We start from the raw sequence: 17,501 nt of genomic DNA on the forward strand, positions 1-17,501 counted from the left end.
TCCATACTCTCATGTTTACGCTCTTTTAAGAAATAGTAAAGCTTCATGCAGATTCGTTTACCATACTGCAAAGGGAACATTCAAAACTGACATTTCTTATTCCTTTGTAACAAGTTAAACAAATAGTTAGACAGTTATATTTTTAATGTATAAAAACACAACATAAAACAATCTAGTCGGTATCTTCTGGAGAAAATTAGCATTTATAAGCCAGACATTAGAGAGGCAACAATCTCGTCGAGGCGTACTTCCTGAAATGTCAAACTGCTGCTTAACTGAAATGAATCAGTCTGATTATTCACTCACTGGCCTTTATTGCTTTCATCCAGATTAGAAGATTATTAGAGCATCAAATCAGCTCGCAGATCAGCTAGACTGGTTCAAACTGCAGCTATACTACAATTACTTTGATAAGTAGATTTGGCACAAAAGTCATTTCTGACATTTTATAAGGCTTGTTTATTAAGATGTCTAAATGTGCCGGGAATGCTCCTCTGAAATGCTAATTCAAATATTTATTTCTCAATAAAATAGCAACAGCATCTGCTGCTCTGTGGTCTGCCAGACTCATCAAACTCACCAAACTCGCAGTAACCCTACTCAGCCATACCTGCCCAGTCTAACTGTGCCTCTCAGACATTACCTTATTCCTAAGACTGAATTTAGAGCCAACTTCGATTCAGCCTTTTTGATCATTTATTATAATTAAAGTCCTTAACTTTATCTTAAGGACTTTTATTATAAAATCTTTCAACCATGTTTTCAACCATGACAACATGGACACTAACAATACTCAGGTAGGCTTTGGCCTTTAAATGATGCTTGATTGATTCCTCTCTTTCTTTTCCCCAGTCAAGTCTGTCCCGTATTTAGCAGGTTAAAATAAAATAAACAATAAAAGGCGAATCAAATAGACCAATACGGCAAGGCTGGGTTGGTCGATTTGGTAAAGTAAATCCGTTGGACATTTTTCTTTGCCTTTAGACAATAATTCTGATGGCAAAAGAGCCAAACAGCACAGGCAAAAATAAATAAATAAATAAACAAATAAACAAATAAATAACATATCTGGCGATACATCCGTTGCCGGAAATTTCTTCTTGTTAAAATTGAGTTTTTCCTTCCCACTGTTGCCAAAGTGCTTGCTCACAGTGGGAAAGACATTCTTTGGTTTTTCTCTGTATGTATTATTGTAGGGTCTACTTTACAATATAAAGTGCATTGATGTGACTGTTGTGATTTGGTGCTGTATAAATAAAACTGAATTGCATTGGAAAAAAAAAAGATGCTTGATTGGCACTCAGGGGCGCATACAGCACTACACTATCCACAGCAATTACACCACAAAGTGAACATGAACCACCTTTCATGTTGTTTACAACAAATTGTGATCAAACTATCCAAATGTTGTAGCAGTAATGTTTTTTCTAATTTTCTACTTTTCAATGTGTTGTGCTTTCAGAGATGATGTTCTGCATACGTTGGTTGTAACAAGTGTTGCTGGCAAGTGTTATAACAGCTGTAAGCATTTTATCAATTCGCCTTTGACCTGTGACATCACCAAGCTATTTTTACCCAGAGAATAGCTGCTCACTGGATGTTTTCTCTTTTAAGTCCATTTTCTGTGAACCCTGATGATGGTTGTGTGAAAGTATCTTTAGGAAGGGAGAATGTACTGGTTCAAGTTTTTAACACAGAGTCCGTATTAGGACTCACAGGCAGTTTGGAAAATAACATCCACACTTGTACTTGAGCTGATTCTGACAGCATAATGTGCAAAGCATCAATTAGAAAGACCAAATAAGATATGCAAATCAAATTATCCTTCACAGTTTGTCATTAAGTCAGCAAGCACAATGGATTAGTCAGCCCACAGTTTTTGATTCAACCCTTTATCCAAATGAATGACTGTTTTATTTCCATGACTAAATTCATGAACTTTTGCTTAAAGCAGATCAGTAATTTTACAAATACTTCAAAACTAAGAATGATGCTGTTTAAACTGATAATAGAGCAGACCAACACGTCATGAAATTATTATTTACAATTATTTACAGTTTTGGACATCAAACATGGTGAAATAGGACTTTCATCCAAGACACTGTGGTGTAAATTCAACATGGGAATATTGTTTTCATCCATTTTTTTCTATTCATTTTTACAATTGCATTTCACTTACTGTTAAGTTTGGTTTTTTACCTTTGTGCAAAAACTCTATATTTCATAAATATTTTAAACAATTGCAATGAGAAAAAGCTCGTCGTTGGAGTCGAACGCTCGGAGTAAAAGCAGAACTATAGATAATAGATCTAAAAAGTTCAACTCAAAGAGCAGCTTAAAAAGGTCCCCTTTTCAACCTGAAGTATAGAAATGAGGTATAAACATGCTTTAAAAATATGAATTTACTCATTTGAAGTAGCATCTTCAAAGCTGAACCCAGAACAAAGGATGAAGTTCAAAGAATTATAAATAATAAAAAACAATGTTCCTGAAATTTCTGAAAACAAAAGGTTCAAATGTAAAGTTTGTCCACATTCACTCTATAGAGACTAAAAGTGAGCAAATTTCAACAGAAAAGGTAATCTTGTACTTCTGAGCGATGCCGCAGATTAACAATAGTGAAGTCAAGATTTTTTAATTAATTTTGCATCATAATATCTCAGAGAGGATCACTACTTTTATTTTTTGTTATTTTGTGTAAGTGTAATATCTAATATCACCCTTGGTGATTGCTTGTTGTGCAGTAACAAACACTGACAGTCATTAGTGCACATCTGACTTTTTTTTAAAGAGCCAAAATTTAGATTTCCATTTGCTCATCTTAATTTGTTAGGAAGGATTCAACCAGAAAAGGTCACGACCATCCAAAAACACGGTTCAAACTGACAGACGAGCCACGTAATGCTGTAAGCGTCATGTTAGCTAGGAGCGTGTAAGTATAGTGGCGTCTGAAAGATCAAATGAATAAGCCTGGATGTGCTCTTATACATCTCTTAACCCTGTTCTCTTATGATATGTCATTTTATGTTTTTCCATATGCATTAAACAACTGAAAAAACTGTCACCGTGATATGAAAATTGCAAAATAAGCATCTGGAGTGGAGCATGCACAAAGGTGGTGTACTTTAAAGAGATGACATATATGTTTTATGTTATCTATGTCATAACAGCAGATCAGTGAAGCTATTAACCGAGTCATCTCAGTGCAGTCTCAGTTCAAGTTCCTTCACGGTCTTTCACGCTTGAGTACGTTACTGCGTTGTGAGCATCACCGTGCATGAATGCACGCCTGTATTTTGAATAATTCACGAGAGATTACATAAGCAAACATAGTGCAAACTGTTCTGAAAGTATTCAGCAGTTATTCTGAATATTTATAGGGATGCTTTGAGTTAAAGGGAAACCATTTAGGGAAGACCCTCCCAAGAGTTTCATTTCTGCAGTAATAGATTTTCTTCCAAACTAAATTCAAACCATGAGGTAGGACTGAAAAAAGTAAATTTAAGCTTTTAAACTGAACATTCAGGTTATCCTCATATATCTAAATTTGCCCTGGTAATTACAAGGTAACTATCCTGCAACTAGAAAGCTAAATTTCTATGAAGCATTTTTCATTTCTACATTTTGTTTCAAATGCAACAAATCAATTTGATTGCTGGAAAGCTTTGCAAATGTTACCTAAAGATGCTACCAGAGTCCCATGCAGCCTGCTACTGAAAGCTTCGCCACGTTCTCTTAATCCAGATGTTGGCAAACACTCCAAGCATGTATGTCTGATTTTAAGATTTCCAGGGTATCAAGCAGTCAGTCGCAGGTCACAGTCTGCATGGTCCAGCAGGATCCAGCAACGCCCTCAAACTGCTCTCAGAGCAGTGCGAGCAGACCGTGTCAGCCGGAGAGCTCAGCAGTGTGCCAGTCAGCTGCTGACTTCTTCTGAGCAGCAGTTGCTAGGTGATTACTCAACTCCAGTCACCGAGCACACGGGAGAGCATGCTCAATCTCTCCCTCTCTCTCCCTCTCTCTGTCACAAGCTCAAGCTTATCTATTCACACAATCCTGCTCATTTTCAGCATGGCCACCTTCATAAAGCAAGAGCAAAAGCGAAGGGAGGCCAGTCACAGACAGGATGCGAAGACTAATGTTCAGGAAGATAAAACTGACTGCAATGAACTGCAGATGTGCCAATCAAAGCTGAATTGTGGTTTGATTTTTATTTCAAGTAAAGTCTAAAAATGGATATTTGGATGTTTGGATGTTTTCGTCTGCAGACAGAAAAAGTCTTGTGGCTTTGCACATTATGTGTTATACCTGGAAAAGTACCCCCCTGCTTCTAGTTTGTCAGGTGTTTGACATCTGCCAGTATATATTGAAGTATATACTTCAATCAATATTAAGAAATCAAACAGGAAAGAAAGAAAAAAGTTTTTAAAAAAACTTTAATTAAAAATATATAGGTAGTACATGCTGAATGAGTAGCATAGGCTGCTGAGCTACACCCAATAAGTAATATAAAACAGTTCACTGTTTCCAGTTTAGTGCACTTTAATTTTCCACTGAAAAATTGTGCCAATCTTTAAACAGAATATGACTCAGTACAGCTGTGCTGTCTCATAAAACAACAGCTTTTTGCAGTTAAAACAGAGTTAAAACACTGCTCATTTTTGTATTTTGCCTTTTTATGGTTGTCTGACATATGACATTAAAAATGTGTGAGTTGACAGTTAATGAGTTGTTTTTATTGTATTTCCAGAACTTATGTGTGTCTTATAAAAGGCTGAAGAAGTACATAAAAACTGTGCAGCACAGACACTGAACCAATCAGTTGTGTTGTGTTTTTTCGAAAAGGAAAAAAAAAATGTTGTTTTGCGTATTTCCCGGTGTAACTTATCAAAATAACCCAATACTAGCTTCATATTTGCGGTAGTAGAGATACATAAAGATTTAAATTCATATCAATGTCCCTTTCAAGAACAGAGAAAATCTGAATCTTATCTCTGACTTTGTTACTTATCAGAGCCACAAGACAGCCATATTGGATTCCTGGTGGTGATTATTCACACTATTAAGTGTTTAACCTATATGCTCACTGGCCACTTCATTAGATACACCTGTTCAATTATTTGTTAACACAAATATCTGATCAGTCAACCACATGGCAGCAACTCAACAACACGATTAAGATGACCTGCTGAAGTTTAAATCGCATTTTTAGAAGGTCCCAATCTGGGATGTCTCCTGTAGGGTGTGGTCAGAATTTGTCATGAACAACATCGAAGCACAGATCCATCCTGCCTTATATTCTTTAGGGCACATTTTGAGCCTAAATCATACCTGAGATTGATTGACGCAAACATGACATAGAGTTAACTGTATTCAAATTGTGCAAAAGACAAATCTGCAGCAACTGTGTAATGCTATGATGCCAATATAGATCAAAATCTCTGAAGAATGTTTCCAGCACTTTGATGAATCTATGCTACAAATATTTAAAGCACTTCTGAAGGTAAAAGACAGTCCCCATTAACTAATGAAGCAAGGTATAACTAATGATATGGCCAGGGAGTGTATACAAAGAATATATCATCAGCAAAGTGAAAAAGTAGAAAGTAAAAGAAGCCAGAAAGCAAAATACTACACCAAGTGTCATCTAATGGATGTTTATTTATTTTAAAAATATTTTAATTATTAATTAGTCACATCACATGTCTTATCTCTCTTAATCCATTAAAAACAACCGAGAGTCATTTTACTTATTTATTAAGTATTTTGTCATTTACATTGTAATTTCTCAACATAAGACAATATGAAAATACCTACAAATTTAAATAGTTATTCAGTTTCTACAGCTATTGATATAAGACAGAGAAGAAAATGGGATTACTAATGAGAGAAGGTGCTGAAACACACACTGATCACACAGGTGTAGGTGAGTGTGTCACTGTCAAATCTGACAGCCTGTCACATCCATCCGAGAGAACAATAAGGGGCCTAGATTCTGCAACAACTTCAAGAGAATTTTGCAAATGAAATCATATTTTGATTTAACAATCTTGAATTTGAATTAATACAGGCTTGTACTGAACAGGCAATAGCATAAATTATCTTTTGTAGCTGCTAAAGACAGTGGAAGAAGAAGATATCCCATTTTTCTTATTTTCCTCTCGTGTCACAAATTTGACCTGTATGACTATGTGCCTTAACTTGCAAGCTTAACTGAGGTCGGGGACGCTGGTTGCATTACTCTGCCTTGCAATCTGGCTCTGTTTTTGTGAATTAAGAAAAATAAGCAGCCATGCTGGCAGTGTTATCATAGTTGGTTGTAAAATCTGGTTTGCCGTAAAAAAAAATAAAAAATAAACGTGTCAACAAAGTCAACAGGGTTCATCCTCTTCACACAATGACTGTGATGAGTCAGTCAGCCACATTGCTATCCACGGAGCAATTCTTCTAGTCTAGCTGAATAGGATTTCAAAGATCAGCAAGGGCAGCTGCAGCTTCACAGGTGCTGTTTTATTTTACAGAAATTCATGTTGCAGGCTTACAATGATGTAACAACTCTGGGCGGAGATAAGGCAATTATACGATGTTGATACAATCTTCCTGCCCTTTCGTTGCACGTATCCACCGACCGCTCCTATCAGAGGATATATGTGGCCTGATTTTTCCAACCTCCCCCTTACCCAGTCCTCAGACCCTAGAGGGCATGTTGCATCCCTGCCACTTTCTATTCATCACTTTTTTCCACGGGTTGCACACTGGGTTGCTTCTATAGACTGATGATACTGACATACCAACCTCCCTGCTGGGCTCAGCGACCAACAGACCTGCCCTAAGGATGAAAACACTACACATATAAGCATCTGTAATTCCATTTTACTCAATATACTATATGTTGAGTGTGCACATGCCTATAAAACTCCCTTTGTCAGATCTGATAGAAGATAACAAAGCCTCCCGTCCAGGCGGCCCCCAGGCTGATGTGATTGTAATAGAGCCGCCTTGCCACCCAACAAGCACAAATTACAATTGTGTTGTTTCAATCACAGTGGCCATCGGAAGCAGGAAACAAAGTAAAGAGTAAGCTGATGCCGTCTATGCTTCAGTCAGCCTCCCTGTGTATGCTGAGCTTGGCTCATGTCTGCTGTGTTAAACAAACAAGCACACGGACAGCTTCTGTCACGTGCCGAGCTACATGAAAGGCACTCTCGGTGCTCGGACGATTCAGCATAAGAACATAAATATTAAAATTGCACGCATGAGTGCTCAGGCTTTCATAGATGTCATACACCAAGACATACAACATTTTAAGGAACAAATATGGAGCAAAGTGTCTTGTTAACATTAGCTCTGTGTAGAAAACCTTTATTTATATGAACTGGTGAAAATGGTGAAAATGAAAGGACAAAACCTGAACCTTTGACCCCCTGTGGACCAGATGTTGACGTAATTTATCATCATTTGAAAGACCATTTCACAAGACAACCATCATCAAAACACCAATTGAGATAATATATATTTACCAGCCACTTTATTAGGTATATCTGTTCAACTGCTCCTTACTGCGACTTTCAAATTTGGAGGCGACTCATTAGATTTGCGAATGTAGACATGGTCAATTATGGGGGCAAAAGGTGGGTCAAGTGACACTAAACGTGTCACAGTTGTTGGTCCTAGACGACTTGGTCTGAGAGTTTCACAAACTGCTGATCTCCTGCGAAGTTCCTTCACAACAATCTCTAAGATTTACAGAGAATGGTCTGAAAGAGAGAAAATATCCAGTGACTGAGCAGCAGTTCTCTAGGAGAACTCTTGTTGATATCAGATGTTAGAGAAGAATGGCCAGACTGCTTCAAGCTGAGACGAAGGCAACAGTAATACAAACAACCAAGCATTACAACCAAGGTATACAGAGGAGCATCCCTGAATAATCAACACATGAAACACTGAAGCAGATGGGCCACAGCAGCAGAAGACCATACCAGGTGCCACACCTGTCAGCTGTAAACAGACAACTGAAGCCAAAATTGGCACACTGTGTCGAGTTCTGATGCAGTGGGTGGCAGGGTAAAGATTTGGTGTAAACAACATGAAAGCATGGATCCATCATGCCTTATATAAGTGGTTTTTAGGCAGGATAACATGTCATGTAATAGATTTGAAGGCAACAAAGGTGGTGTAACCTTGTGATGCTATCATATCAATATGGACCACAATCTCTGAAGAATGTTTCCAGCACCCTGTTGAATCTATTCCACAAAGAATTGAGGCACTTCTAATGGAAAAATGGTGAATGGTGAGTGTACTTTATAACTCCAAGTGACTTCCGGAGACTTGAAGAATCAACGTGCTAAGGCACGTCAAAGTATTTTCCCAAATGCATTTACTATGTTACGTTTATCCAATTTGTCACCTCTCTGTAATTCTTTTATTTACTGTATTATTCCAAACAGAAGATTGAAACACCTACAGAAAAAATACACTAAATTATTCACGAGTATAATCATAAATAAAGCTAGTGTTGTTCTCACTCTTGCAAAATTTTCTAAGACTGCTTGGCCAAAGGCAAGGGTACAGTTCTGTGTTGTAGGGAGGAGGAGGTGGTGGAGGAGGAGGTGGTGAAGGAGGAGGCGTGTAGCTTTGTTTGAATGCTTCCTTTGGCTCAGACCGGAGCAGGTAATATATTTCCTTTAGCATCACTTTTTTCCCCATCTCCTCACATTAGCTGTAATCAAGCTGTATTCTTCTTTTCACCCAATCTTTCAGGGGCTGGAAGCAGTAAGAACACTGACCTCATGCAGCTTAACATTCATCATGAACCACAGAATGCAATTCAGCTTAAATTAAGACCCTGTGAAGCAGCTGAGCTTTATCTGCAAAAGCAACCATCAAGACACGCAGGAAACTTAGAGTCACCACAGCACATCAGAAGTGGCTCACACAGTCTGATGTCTGATGCCACCAGTAACAAGATACACCTTAAACAATCGTTCAGCACTGCAGTAAAACTAGGAGGAAAAAAATAAGCACATATGCCTGGAAGAACATTCAGGTGAACTGTTTGTATGACCAACAAACTGCAAAATACAGAAATGATTATCTGTCTCGATTGTGTGAATTTTGACCGCAGTGCTGCTCAGGTACAGGCTGGCTAACTCAGCACATCTAACAATAGAAGATCCATGTATTGATGCTAATGCTGTAAATCACTTTTCTGTTTTTTTAGATGAAGTTCTGTACAAGAAACACTGCAAGGACGGGAGACATCTCAGCGTAGGACATATCTCATTTAGAGAGCTTCAACTTTAAACTACCCATTATCCTTTTTTTCCTATACAAAAATACCAATTACCTTGAGAAAATTTTAAAAAGCCTCAAAATTACATGTGCAAACTTACTACATTAAAACCATAATGAGCACTGGAGAACTCAGAAAAGTGCCTGGTAAGATCCTTGCCTTTTAACAGCTGTACCTGTGATGCTGCAAAATAATACTTACAAGCCCAAGTCTTAAAGTTAGATTTAAACACTTATACTGTAATATTATTAGTTAGAAAATACAAGAATGGACCGTCACACAAGCAACAAAGAGGACCAAGGTTGAGCAGAAAGCATTTCAGTGCCATTATCTAAGGAATGTATCTATCGTGGGTGTGACGCCCTTCACAAACCTTGAACTTAAACCTGAGTTTGAAACGGGAGCTGTGGGAAACTCTTTCCAAATATAGACACTCATTAATTTAAAAAAAATCAGAAGCCTCGAAAAAATAGTATCTGTTTATCTTCATGCGCCAAACAGCATCTTCACCATCACTTTGCAGTGAGTCTTTATATTAAGTAACAAACAAGACCAGAAAGATCCAAGAGTGAGATAAGACAATCTGGACACCAGATACAGAAGCTCGAAAATCTAATTTGAGACGAACCGAACTGAAGAGGTCGCCCGGGGGCAGAGATGAAATGTGTATCCCCGTTGAACTTCCACGTGAGCATACACACAGCCAAATTAAAGTATCCAGCCACACACAGCTTCTGATGGTCAGTGTGCTGGAACAGACACAGCCTATAACTTAACCCGCTGATGCCCTTTGGTCCCAAAGGAAATGGGCTGTCTCTCTCTCAGGAACCCAGCCCAGCTGAGGGGGGGGTGAGTGACGAGAGGAACTTCTACACAGCATGGCACCCACCGGCTCACAGTAGCAGGAGACAGAAAGACGAGTGAGATATTTCTGACTGAAGCGGTCCATGAACATTATGTTTGTCTTTAATTTACAGAACAAAGTCATTTCTTACAAGTATTTAAACGTTTTATACTGAATGTTAATGCCCAGTTTTATACTTACACTGAATGACTGCTGAAATGATGCTAGTGTGAGTGAAAACACAAGGCTGGAGAGAGAGTTTCTCCTCAGAGCTACACTTCCATCTAGTGGTCAAAAGGGATAAACCAACCACTCATAAGTCAAAATCAGACGGAGCACTAGCAGAAGGTTACAGTAAAAGAATTGGACAGATTTTTCCTCCAGAGGCCCAACAATAAATTCATAACCCAACCTTCGCTGATCCACAGGTGGTGTACACCACCTACGCTCTGGAGAGCGCTCAGCTCAATTCGTCACAGTTTTCAGATTTAACATTTCAGCTGCAACAAGAACAGGCTAGGACACGTGGCTGTTCTCTGACTTTAAGCAGCCCCCTCAGTTACTCACAAATTAAATGATAACTGGAAACCAGCGTGTGCTGCCTTTGAGCTACCCACTCAGCTGATAAGGCGCTGCTTTGTCTTCAAATGATCAAAAGCGGTCTGAATTTTCTGTTTATCACTAAAATGAGAATAAAAAGTTAGTTCCTATGGACACATTTATTCCATAGCATTTTCAAATCTTACTTTGAGACTTTGATATCTGAGATGTGCCACAAATCGTAATGACCCAGATAATTTCTGTATTCTGCAACAAGTATAGATGGAGCAAAACGAGGCACATACCTCCCACAGAGACCTAAACTCCCTCTGCTCGATGCGTAGGAGCTCACTGAATTCCCGTGTAATGATGGTAGCATGTCGGGGAGTGTTATCCAGGATTGACTCCCCAAAGGCCGTTCCCGTCCCCAGTGTGCATATAGTAACAGCATCCTACATGAGACACACCAACATCACACACATTCCTCTTAGATCATTCCTTCATTTGGATTAAAAACTTTCAACTAGATGAGAATGCTGTGAAGTTCAAATGTAATATTCTTAGCAAATGAATTTATGCCGATCGCACAACTCTCAAAGGTTAAAGGAGAACTCCTGAGCACTCCATACACTCAACAAGATACAAACATATCACTCCAGTAAGCACCCAGACAAATAGGCTAAGGTGTGCAAAGTTCCGCTGTTAACAAATGGTCAGTAATATTCCCTCATCTAACTTTTATTTTTCAAGTCTGATGAATTTCAGGTGGAGCTTTGCTTACAAAATTACCGAGATCTTCACAGAAAGAGTAATTCAGCTTTGGGTGCAAATTTGGAGCATTAGTGTGTGAAGCTAAGATTGATTAAGATGAGTGTGATCTTGTGTGATACGCATGAAAGAAGAGAGCGATTTCTTTTAATTATCAATTACTTCATCAGCCTTCATTTTAATCTGGGGCTTTATGTAATGCTCGTGAAATTATACCTGATAACTTGATGTCTCGGACACCTTTACATCCAGCGAACCTGAGAGAACAGCATACCAGCACGTGCCAATATCTCCTTGTCGAAATACTGGGGGGAAAAAAAAAAAAAAAACAGTTTGAGAAAATAAAATAAAAATGGATGCAACGTCTTGTCCTCAGATTAGTTTCAGAGCTCGCATTTTCACCTACTGGTGATGCCTTTCTCCAAGCACTCGTAAAATCCGCACAGGCATATCTGCTGCAGCAAACTGGGGTGGAATCTCTCAAAGGCCTTCACATTTTTCAGCCGTGCCAGGATTATGTCAACATCTGCCCCCGAGCGCTCTGCTGGTCTGGAGAAATACAAAGAACAGCGTGATGTACAGTTAACTAAAAATCTACATGAAAAGCTAACTGCAGAGCTGCAGAGCCTGCATCATTCAAAGCAACTGAACCTTTTTTTTAAGTAAAGTTTACTTTGAACTCTGAAATATGAAGCTCTGCAGAAGACACCATTAAATTCTCACACTGTACTATTCTATTTAACAAACTTGAAAGTCAATATTTGGTATGACCACATTTATTCTTCAATACAGCCTCAAAATCTCTGACAAATTCTTTCTTGTAATTAAGTAGTATTCGGGAATAGTTTTCCAGGTTTCTCAAAAGATCTTGTTTGGATGTTGGACAACTATTGCTCAAGAGCACCTTAAAAATTAAAAGAAAGTCTCAAGACTCTTTCATGGGTTATTTTGAGCTGTGGATCATGCAAACCTATTTTAAATGAGTCCAGGAATAAAAATATAGCAATTAACAGAATATGTACTCTTTAATAAAAGCACACCAAATTTAGTTTGAGACTATCTCTCGCATCTGTCTCATTTAGAACAATTTGTTTTTATTCTACAGTCAGATTTTTTGTTGAACCAATAATTTCGTTCCTCTCAAACAATAACTGTCAATTTCCCAGTGTGCACGGCTGCTGCATTCATGAGTTGCATTGCAGCAATAAGAAAGGCTTTATTTCCAAAGTTGCACAGACCTTAGAGTAAAAAATTCTTTTGTGATTTTATTTAAATTGAAAAGCCTGACCCAGTTTTGACTCTTGCTCCATTTTTAATGGCACGTTCAAACTGAATATCATTTGTTATTGCACTAATCCCTGCACTGAATTTTTACCTCTCTGTTCTGTGCCTGTCTCACTTTTGTTACACTCAGTCCAGAGCCTCTGATGTAACTGGTGGGTGGATGAACTGCAGCTTACATCACCTTTGAAACAAGGTCCGGCTTTTTAAAAAAGTAAAACCAATTATCAATAATTCAAAGATGGAAACAACCTTTTTGCTTTTGTTTTTTGAAAATGTACTGCTCTATAGTTTTACTATACACTAAGTAACAGCTTGCGGAAAAAAAAAAAGACTTTTCATCGTGTATTCCCTGGAAACCTTTAACCTCACATTATGCCTCTATAATTGTATGTACTCCTTGATAAGACCCTATGTTCAGCAGTGCAGCCGCTTTGAATGTATTCTGTTTTTCTACCCTACATTATCATAATCAGGACAAGGCAAGAGAAAGAGAGACTGAGAGAAAGAGCGAGATGTGTGGGAGCCTGACTTTCAAAGCCAGTGTCTGTTTGAAAACTGACCTAGATGAAAAAAACAGAAAGAACAGAGAAAAAAGCAGAAAGTGCCAGTTTGACGTGCAAGTGAGAAACGATTATTTTCATCATGCAAGCTTGTTACAATTTGTACAATGCAAACAATGATCAACCTAATGACCAGTAATCCAACCTGAGATGTCAAATAATGAGCGTATTGATGAGTGAGATGTAATCTGTCTGTGAGCTTAGTTCAGGAAATGACACAACTGCTTTTCGTATTCAACAATCTTTTCCAAACTGTTAAATAATCAAGCAGTTTGGATAAACTTAGATGTCTATCATCCACTGAATTTCAATGTAAAAGTGTCAAATGAATGATAGGGTGACTCATGGATGCTGTTTGCTGTTTGGAAAAGGTGAGTCACCCAAGAACCATTTGACTTGAGGGACACAGGTGGCTTCTACAAGCAAGCAGAGGATATTACTGTGTAAACACGTCTGGCACCCTGTGTCACTTTGCTGTGTGTAGCTGTTGTACTTTGGACCTTTTGATATATGCTGCACCCCTTATTGTCATCATCCTGTAGATCAATAGTAAGCAACCCACTAACACCTGAGCTGCATCCAGTATATACTTGCATATTGGCCAAACTGTCTAAGCATGTAAATGTAAAAAATAATGTAAAAAAAAACATGCAGTAAGAATTAAAATAGATAGATAGATAGATAGATAGATAGATAGATAGATAGATAGATAGATAGATAGAGGTGGCCGTGGCCAAAACAGACTAAAGGGCCACATCTCTGTGACAAAACCATCAACACAACAAATGGTGACGCCAGCCTGCCTGCAGTTTTTCTGACTTCATAGTGTAGAGGTTAACACATTCACCTAATAAGTGAAAGATCCCTGTTTGATCCAGCAGAAGATAGAAAGAGTCAAGGAGGGGCAATCGTTAAAAAAAAATCTATGAGGTTAAACACGCAGAGTTACCTGCTGTGGGGACTGTTTGTGAATAAGGGAGCAGCAGAAAGAAGCAGTACTTTATATGAGTCCTCAGTAATAGGCCTACTTGTACATGGCTGCCATGTTTGCATAATCAAGTCAAAAGAGCACAAGATTGAAAAGTTGACTGATTTTCCTGCAGCATTATGCCAAGCAGAAAAAAGATTTTTGCTAGCTGAAGGACTCCAATATAGTTAATGGTCATAGCTTGGCCACCCTTGCAATAATCCTCTATGTCCGCCTGCATTCAGCAATTTCATTACTGCTCACGGCAAAAGTTGCAGAACAAATTTCTCTCAAATAAAAAAGTACTATACATTATAACCATGACACATATTAAATATATTTTAATGTCTTATTATAATGATATCAGTATTTGATCTTTGATCTTCCAGTAGTCACAGAAAGCAGTTTGCTGCTGATTATTACAATAATCCCAGATAGTGAGCAATTGAAGTAAGTAGAATGCATCAAAGAGCCAAGTAATTGGCAGTATTGACATAATTAATAAATCCCAGTCTGAAGCTGATGCCTTTGCTTTCCCCAACTCTACAGCTAAGTGGATCACTGTGCGTGACTCCTTTAGCCAACAGTGAGGTCAGAGGCTGTAGGAAAGGTAACCTTGGCGCGTCCAGGGATGCACTAACTCAAGCTGTGATCGGACTCACGACGTCCTAATTCCGTTTATTTGAATGTTTAAATGCAGCCACTGAAACACAACGCCCAAGTTCCTTACAGGATAAAAATCCAAATCGCGATATTTCCTCGTTAATTCATCGCTCTTACACTAGCCTGAGATGGGTCGGGTGAAATGGTGTAAAGTGATTACCTCTTATCCAGACAAATCATCCACTCGGCAGATTCCGAGGAATGTGAAGAAGTGTGCGCTGCTACCATCTTGCGATCCTGCTGTTGCTGTTGCTGCTAATGCGGAGGAGAGGGCTGGACCAACGACAGCAGCGCTTCATCTGCCTTCACTCACTCACTGCTGACAGTCCTCGCTGTCCCTGCTTACCTGGGCGGGAGCAGCGTGGACGAAAAACAGCCCACACTGACGGGTTTTATGCAGCTGTAGTGAAAAGCTAGGTTGTTAAGAAAGAAAATCTCAAACTGAGGACGGCAACAGTTTTCAGCAGAGATGTGGCTGAGGGAAAACAGAGCTCGGTCACTCATTATTTTTTTCAGCAATGGAGGTCAGTTTCTGCTATTGCAATTTTTAGGCACATGCAGGTAAAATGAACGCAGTCTCATAGATCAGTATGTCCCAGTGTTCGTGTTAAGATCAAACTGTTGCTTGGAATTTTCCAGTCATTTCATTTTTAGAGCTGTTGAACTTACACCGAGAGCTGTAAATAGAAGCAGCTTTTGTTGCTTGAATGAGGTGAGTCAGCACAAAGTGGCACTTCTCTACTGAAGGATACTGTTGCAAAGGTGAGGTGGAGGGCATACAGGTGACCTGTGATTGGTCGTAATCACATTAATGTTCATAAGTATTTAGACAGTGATACAGCTTTTGTAGTTTTGCTTCTGTGAACCGCCACCGATGGTTTAAAATCAAACAATCGAGACGTGATTGAAGTGCAGACTTTCAGCTTTGATTTATTGGTTTTTACAGACCTTATTTTCTGAGTTCCCCCATTTTCAGAAGATCAAAATTAGTTGGAAAATTGACTGAAAAGCAGCTCCATGGCTAGGTGAGACCTGTTGTTCAGTTTTCCACTGGCATTTTCAATATGAGGTCCAAAGTGATGCAAAAATAAACCAATAGCAAATCACTTTAGTTTTTTTATAAACAGAATGGAAGAACAGGTTGACTCAACAACAAAAAAAGACCCGCAAGACCACAGAATAATTTGTGATGTGACAGCTGATAGAAGTAGCAGGATGAACTCTGAAGTGTACAGGGATATAAGCTCCACTCAGATTCAGGCAAATGCTGAAAAACTAACCAGACAGCTCTTCACAGTGCAAATGGACAAAGAGCCAAAGTCGCAAAGGCAACCCAAGATTTCTCAGGGCAAAGAAATGGGATAGTCTTCGACGGCCAAGCCAGTCACCTGATCTAACCCAGTGGAGCATGCTGTTCAGACATTTAACACAAAACTGAATGGAGAGACACCCACAAACAAGCAGCATCCAAAGGTTGCTTTACAAAAGGCCTAATGGAGCATCTCAAGGGAGGAAACACAACATTTGGTGAAATCCATAGATTCTGGACTTCACGCAGTCATTGACTGGAAATGTTAGGACATGTATTTAAAACAATCCCTTATTTATTTAATATTTGTTTAATTTTGAGGGTCTGTCAATGGAGGTCTGTGCATAGAAATAGCTACCACCTAAACAGTTTAAGTTAAATCCCTTTAATTTAAGCTGAAATTCTGCACTTAAATCACATTTTGATTGTCTGATTTAAAATCACTGTGATGGTGTAAAGATGCAAAATGGCAACAAAATCTTTTTTTTCTTATAAATTGTGGACCTGATCAATTACAGACTACATACAGTCAAGTCCAAAACACTGAAGCAAACTATCTGAGTACGCATGGCTGTTTTAACTGACTGCAGCACGCCTCTCATCCCTGTATAGTGGATGACATTTCCAACATATCAAAGTGGGAACATTTTCATAATAGCCATGAGAAAATTGGGCTTTGTTATGACAAGCCACATAATAAAAAGCCCATTGCTTTACTTCAGTTACCCTGGCAACAAAGTACCTCATAGAAAGAAATACCAAGCCTCTGTAATTATTTTCTTTTCCATCATCTGATGCTCAGATACCTTGGTACCTAAGTTACAGGCTTATGTTATTGGTTGTTTTATGTATTTATTTACTTAATTTTTACTGAACACAAGTCATCAGCACTAAAAGGCATAAAATAAAACTCTTCCTAAAAAAATATTTTTGTCTCTAATCTCAAGTAAAGAAAGTTTCATCCACAAGTTGACTAAATCATAATAAAAGTAGGGCTTCTAAGTATAGTCCTGTTTCCATCATTTAACTAAATATTTAGTTAATGCCTTTCAGGGTGAGGTTTGGATAGTTTGAGAGAAAAACCAAACAAGAAGCAGTCCAAGAGTAAAACCCTCGACCAGAGCAGGAATAATCTTGTACTTTCTATATATTCATTTTGTTTTACGTTAAGATGTTTGTAGTGCAGTAAAAATAAGTGCAAAGATTTACTTGGCCTTTTGAAATCTGTGACTACTGGAAGATTTAATATAACTGACATGTGACATAATTTT

General features: G+C 38.5%; 1 protein-coding gene across 4 annotated transcripts in view; it reads right to left on the bottom strand.

The window, feature by feature from the left end:
- The window catches only part of rapgef4a (Rap guanine nucleotide exchange factor 4a), a 39,764-nt gene extending 23,193 nt beyond the window's left edge, over positions 1 to 16,571 (bottom strand). For 2 of the 4 annotated variants that reach the window (XM_040028098.1, XM_040028097.1), the window contains exons 1-4: positions 15,082 to 16,571; positions 11,854 to 11,996; positions 11,664 to 11,752; positions 10,985 to 11,131 (exon numbers count right to left, since the gene is read on the bottom strand). In XM_040028098.1, the coding sequence (XP_039884032.1) occupies positions 10,985 to 11,131; positions 11,664 to 11,752; positions 11,854 to 11,996; positions 15,082 to 15,149 (447 nt within the window). In that variant the 5' untranslated portion in view covers positions 15,150 to 16,571. Of the gene's footprint in view, positions 1 to 3,678; positions 3,948 to 9,923; positions 10,958 to 10,984; positions 11,132 to 11,663; positions 11,753 to 11,853; positions 11,997 to 15,081 lie in introns of those variants that run through there. The other 2 variants (XM_040028099.1, XM_040028100.1) reach the window with 2 other exon arrangements.
- Positions 16,572 to 17,501: the final 930 nt, after the last annotated feature.

The sequence above is a fragment of the Simochromis diagramma genome, unplaced genomic scaffold (genome assembly GCF_900408965.1).
Source record: "Simochromis diagramma unplaced genomic scaffold, fSimDia1.1 OVJJ01000343.1, whole genome shotgun sequence".
In the NCBI taxonomy this organism is placed as follows: Eukaryota; Metazoa; Chordata; class Actinopteri; order Cichliformes; family Cichlidae; genus Simochromis; species Simochromis diagramma.